The sequence below is a fragment of the Anoplopoma fimbria genome, chromosome 22, assembly GCF_027596085.1.
Source record: "Anoplopoma fimbria isolate UVic2021 breed Golden Eagle Sablefish chromosome 22, Afim_UVic_2022, whole genome shotgun sequence".
Classification (NCBI taxonomy): Eukaryota; Metazoa; Chordata; class Actinopteri; order Perciformes; family Anoplopomatidae; genus Anoplopoma; species Anoplopoma fimbria.
The window spans coordinates 5253109-5259108 of NC_072470.1; the positions used below are offsets into that span (position 1 = coordinate 5253109).

General features: G+C 39.3%; 1 protein-coding gene across 2 annotated transcripts; it reads right to left on the reverse strand.

Moving 5' to 3' along the window:
• Positions 1–1423: 1423 nt before the first annotated feature.
• LOC129111720 (ras-related protein Rab-9A-like) lies at positions 1424–6000 on the reverse strand. 2 transcript variants are annotated; one of them, XM_054623789.1, is made up of 3 exons: positions 5911–6000; positions 4158–4192; positions 1424–3280 (listed from the first exon to the last, which is right to left on the reverse strand). In XM_054623789.1, the coding sequence occupies exon 3, from the start codon at positions 3220–3222 to the stop codon at positions 2617–2619; it is 606 nt and encodes a 201-aa protein (XP_054479764.1). In that variant the 5' UTR covers positions 3223–3280; positions 4158–4192; positions 5911–6000; the 3' UTR covers positions 1424–2616. The 2 variants fall into 2 exon arrangements, with proteins under 2 accessions (XP_054479764.1, XP_054479765.1); XM_054623790.1 differs by having other exon boundaries at positions 1424–3339.

A 6000-nucleotide genomic window follows, 5' to 3' on the forward strand; every position in this document is an offset into this window, starting at 1 on the left:
ATATTCTATATTGATCATCACTGGTTAGTTTACCCTAAAAAAAATACACAAAAAAAACACTGAAGAAGACAAATATTTGAACTTTGATGAGAAGAAGCATGTCAGTATCGTCCATGTGTGCAGCTGTCTATTCTGTATAAAAAAGGACTATATTGCCATGTGTGTTATGTTTGATAAATATACGTGCTTTGCCACCAGGTTGATGTAAAGGCAAACTTCAATTTCCTATAAGACGATTGCGTGTCAGGGTGTTGTTGTTTCCTCGTTATTTGCATGAAGGAGACATGACTGTGTCTTTGCAGTTTTTTCAGGTGATGTGTAGTCAATCGTACTGACAACTATGGTAGGCGGTGTTTGCCCCCCCTCTCTTCCTCCACATGACCCCCCGACCCTCCCTCCCTCTATTTCAACCCGCCCTTTTCTAAAGAAAACTCCATTGTACTTTGATGGCATTGTAGTCCCCGTAGGTGTTTCATTATGGTTTCATTTTTTAAGTTGGAAATAGTTCTATGACTCCTATATAGTGATGATTTTTGTAACCTTCTCTAGTAAAACCGATATTTTTTATTATCGTGACACCGTTGTCTCCTGTCTCGTTCTTGTGTTTGGGTCTCTGAGGTGACTGTACTTCCAGTTTATGGTTAAAAAAACACATATACAGTTATATAAGTTATTTATATGAATTATATATATATTAATTGTTTGGTTTTTCTTTTGCCCGACCAACAGTCCAAAACTCAAATATATTCTAAGGACCATCGTGTCAGACAGCGAAGGGCAGAAAATATTAACATGCAAGAGGAAATGTTTCCATAATCTACTATTCAATACTCAAAAATATTAAATGTTTGCTTAATGCATCAATCAAAATAAATTCTACTCATTTATACTTCAATATAAAGCAGTTGACAAATTAATTATAACACTAGTAAATAAAAAAGAAATCCTACTTTCCAAAGTTGGAAGCGTTTGTGTGCTGTAATCATGAAGCATCTCCTGCAGCAGGTGAAGCTAATGGACTTAATTGCCTCCTGTGTCAACACAATAGAGAAACACACATAGTTCATCCACACAGGTGATTTCACTTATGTTGCCTGATTAGGCCTCTGCTCAGTATGTGTGTGAGCAAACCAGCTGTATTAGATTTCCATCTCCCTCATTCATCAGTTTTGTTTTGAAACAAAACATATTTTTTATTCTAGATAACATTTAGTGAGCCCCCGTTATGCTCTGAAAAGCTGAACAATAAGTGAAAACATCTGTGTGTCCCTGAATTCACTGTCTTTACCTTTGAGATGGAGCAAGCTCACCAACGTTACTGTGAAGCCACACACTTCTGATACGAGGGCGCCATCTTGTGGACAAAGGGGGCACTGCTTTCAAATGTAAAAAAAAAAGTGAGATTTTTTTTTCCAGTTTTCCTGTTGGCTTCTGTTTTATTTCCAGTGTAAAAAAAAAAACTGTGTGTGTCATTGGCCTTAAACAAGGTACTGCTAATGAAGATTATACATGAACAGGCCACAGTGTCATTAGAGTCATTTGATTTTACAACTAAAGCTTCAGGTCATAGTGAGAGAAGAAGGAACAAGAATCAATAAATACTGAAATACAGTAAATTAATATCTCCAGCAACAAATAAAAGTAGCTTAATTCTTCCTTAAAGAAACACAAAATTCCATCATCACTGGTGTTACCAAAAGTCTCGATATTCAAATCAACACGATTTTTTAAGATTTCTGTTTTGGCACTATCATCCCAACAGAAAAGAACAAAAGATTAAAAAACGATTACATCTAGTTGATCAAGTGACTAACTGTATAAACTTTAAACCACGAGTAGTCAATGTCGGTAATTGACTTTCTTATTTGTCATGTGTACCTTATATATGCTGTACTCCCAGAGTTTGAATTATAGCTGGACTCTTTGTGCTCATAACAAAAAATATGACAATAACGATGTGAAAAAAAAAACCTTAACAGCACTCAGTTGTTTTCTCATGGTAGTTGAAAATCATTTTGAGGGTGTGAGTCACAGTCAGAACCAAATCACAATATTGTAGCTGTAAACTAGCTGTGGTTGTTTCTGCTTCTAGAGGCAGACATTAATGTTTTTACTTCTGCTTTTGTGGGCTCAAACTTGTAACCACAGCTCCATCAGTGACTCTTTTTTTCCTTCAGCCTTTGTCAGGTTTTTCATCTTGAGGACTGCTAGTTCTTATCACAGAAACCCCAACACAATCACAATCACTCACTACCGGCCTTTAACCTTCAGGTATGACCCAGTTATGTCCACCTCTGATACAACTGAGGTCATCACTGACCACAAATTAATCCATACAATGTGTCAGAAATATCATTCTATTAACTGACCATCAATGCTTTGTATAAATTAATAATCATATTCCTAAATAGGGATTATCAGAGTTTGGAAGTGATTGGTTGAGAGTTTTTTGTCCCTTGTGTGGTGTAAATGCAGAATATTGGCACAAATATTGTCAGTTTTGAGCTAAAAAATATTCCGATCCTATCACACACATTTATCTGAGGGTTTCAACAGTTCCTCTTTTCTGCAAAGTCACAAACCACAAATGCAGAAGCATCACATTGAGCTCTGTGCTCAGCAGCAGCTGGAGTCAGGGTGGCTCTTCCTCTGCAGGTCCACAGTGTTGGTGTGAATGAGGTGATCAGCTCTGTCGTCCAACGCCAGAATGCGACGTACCGCCTCCTCGAAGGCCGATGCCACATTTGTAGCATCCTTGGCGCTCGTCTCAAAGTACGGGTGGCCTCCGTTCTCCCGGCACCACTGCCGAGCGTCCTCCCCTGACACCTGCCGCTCCGGCACATCCAGCTTGTTGCCCAGCACCACGAAGGGGAAGTTGTCGGGGTCCTTTACGTCGGCGTAGTAGGTGAACTCCTTCTTCCAGTTGGACAGGTTGCTGAAGCTCTGCCCGTCGTCCACGCTGAAGGTGAGCAGGCAGCAGTCGGAGCCGCGGTAGAACGGCGTGCGGAGGCTGCGGAAGCGCTCCTGGCCCGCCGTGTCCCAGATCTGCAGGGTGACGTGGTGGCCGTCCACCTCCAGCTCCTTGTTGAGGAACTCCACGCCTATCGTGTGGAAGAGGTGCGAGTCGAACTTGTTGGTGACGTAGCGGTTCATGAGCGACGATTTGCCGACGCCGCCGTCACCCAGGAGGATCACCTTCAGGAGGGTTGACTTGGACATCATGGCAGCAGTTTGTGGGGTCAGGAGGAGAATCTTGGTCTCACTAGTCTACTCCAAGCGACTGCACACAGACACCAAAAATAGAAAAAGTAGTTCCACCGCACAAAAACTTCCTCTTAACTTAGAAAGCAAAGAGCAAAACATCAGTCAGTAGCTTTGTCTAAAAGGGCATAATACTGAGACACAGTGTAATATGTACTTTAATAGGGCTGCAGTAACATGTGAGAAACTATTCTTACTACTTTTCTGACCTTAAAAGACCAAATCGATGAATGGAAAAAATTGTTTAAGCCCTACCACAGTCAAATTAAAAAACTAAGATAGGCTTACTTAAGTTAAATCTATCTTTTGTCACTTGAAATTATAATAAAAAGATTAACCTGAATAGTTTTAACAAATAATTTAAAAGTAAAGTGCTAATAGTGGAGTTACAATATTATTTTTTTTGCATATTAACACCTTTCACAATATGACTTTGCATGCAGTTTTGAACTAATGTTGGTTTTCATCAGAAAATATTGTCTCAAACAAGACAGGATGATAAAATAATAACTTTGTCTGAATCGTTCAGTGTGTAGGTATGACTTCAGGAAAGATTTTATTGATTTTTACCTTTGGCCTCATAGATAAAGTTGTTCTTGAGATAAGAGCAGTCTGCTCACTTAATCACAGACAGCTTCTTTGGAAGTAAAATCTATCTGTTTACATATTCCCTTAAGGACTGTAAGGAGAACTGATTAAATCTAGGATTAAAGCTAATCCTATTAAAACAGCAACGACCCACTCATGACACCACCCAATTAATGAACTTCCTACACTGTGTGTGTAATATGTGATGCATGAAACGATGCACGCCGTACATCACATGGACACTGATCACAGGACCAGTGAGTCGTCCACAAGTGATTCAACAACAGTAAAAAAAAAGAGCAACTCACTGTTAAATCAGCACACATTTCATTTTGTCAGCAATCTGTAAGAGAAAGAGAGAGAATTTAACTTTAAAGATCACCGTGAGGCAAAAAGGAGTTCACCCACTCACAGGATCAGCTGCAAAGAGAAGAAACTTATGGGGGTTTAAGCTCAAATTTAATCAGCTACCACACACACGTGTGCACGCTTAACATACCAGTTTAAGCTTAATGGCACCATTCCACCCACATACCAGAACAAATCTGTCAGATGACAGTGGGAAATCCCTGCAGGAGCAAATGGGAGCGAGGAGGAGCTTTGTGGAAGTAGACGGAAAACAAAGTACTTTCAAAATAATAGTATATGTGTGTGGTCAACAGTAACCAGTGTGCAGACAAACTTCCTTCAAAGGAATTCCCCATCAAATACCACAAACAAATATGTGAAATCGTCACATTTGAGAAGCTGTAACCAGTGGACACTTGAAAATAGTTGTAGATTAATTTTCTAATTTTCTAATATATTGTAGTATATGTGTATATTACAAAAACAATATCTACTACTACTGTCCCAACATCCAACAGTAGTGAACATGCATTCTGCAGCCAATGAGGACAACATCGGTCAAATCCACTGCTTGTTAGGAGAAGTTCGGATACTTTACAGAGTTTAACTAAATGAATGAAAGGAGGAGTTAAACTATTTTGGCTGCACTGTCACATGAAAGCAGTTTCTGCCCAAAGGTCCAAAATTGGGTCAAAGATGTCTTTGTCTTTAGACCTTTAAACACAGACCGCACTGCTGCTCCTGTTGTTTCTTCTGCAGGAACATTAACATTATATGAAAGAAGAAACAATGCAATAAAAGCAGGAATGAATGGACACACACACACACACACACACACACACACACACACACACACACACACACACACACACACACACACACACATATAAGTCATGTGCTTCATTCAACAGAGTGCTACTATTTAAATAAAAGGCTGCTCTTTGGGTCTTGAATATTTCCTCTGAGCCACCAATCACATGATTTCATTCAAACCTACAAAATGTACAATTTCCATTAATGTTTAGGAGGGTTATAATTACATATTCAATAACACATTTACTATCAATACACAAGGTTTATGACACTTACAACATGGGGACAACAGCTGTTAAAACATCAGTTTACAGTCCACAGTTAACTTTTGGAATGTGCAGAACATGTTTACTATTTAAAAAAATGATTAAATCATAATTAACATTTAATTACACCATAGTTTTGAGGTTCTAGCAGACCTGCATAGCTTTATCTCCATTTTGGTGTATTTTAACTACTCTTATTAAAATGTAAAGATGCATTTAATAGCATGACATGATAGCAGAAGACACAACATGATAGAAAATAAAAAAAATAGTCTTTACTCAAGTTACTCGTGCAGAAACCGGGAGATTAGTCTCAGTAAACGAGCATAAAGCTGCTCATAAAAGAGGTGGTTATCACTCTGAAACTAACATATATTGTAGTTAACAAGGTTGAATGTTGAAAACGTTTTACTTGTGTTCGGTCGCCGTCAATATTTCGAGAAAATGATGGAAAAAAAAAGCAAAGCAAAGCAAAGAGGGTTTGTCCGATAACGGGCTCTATACCCTAACCCGTACGCGTCATCTGTCCGATAACGGGCTCGCTAACTCGCTACTTTCCTGACCGACTAAAACGTCACCAAAATGACCATTTTAAAGACTGAAATTAAAAATGTTGCCTTCTCAGTGACTGTACCTGTCCATGTGGCGGTCACAGCCCGGCTCATGCCTCTAGATCCCCCTCCTCCATCCCCGGTAAAGTGCTGCTGTCAGCCGATGCTCTCTG

What these genes read in the sequence shown, in the direction of transcription:
- LOC129111720 (XM_054623789.1), bottom strand. Translation starts at nt 3,222, where the DNA reads ATGATGTCCAAGTCAACCCTCCTGAAGGTGATCCTCCTGGGTGACGGC.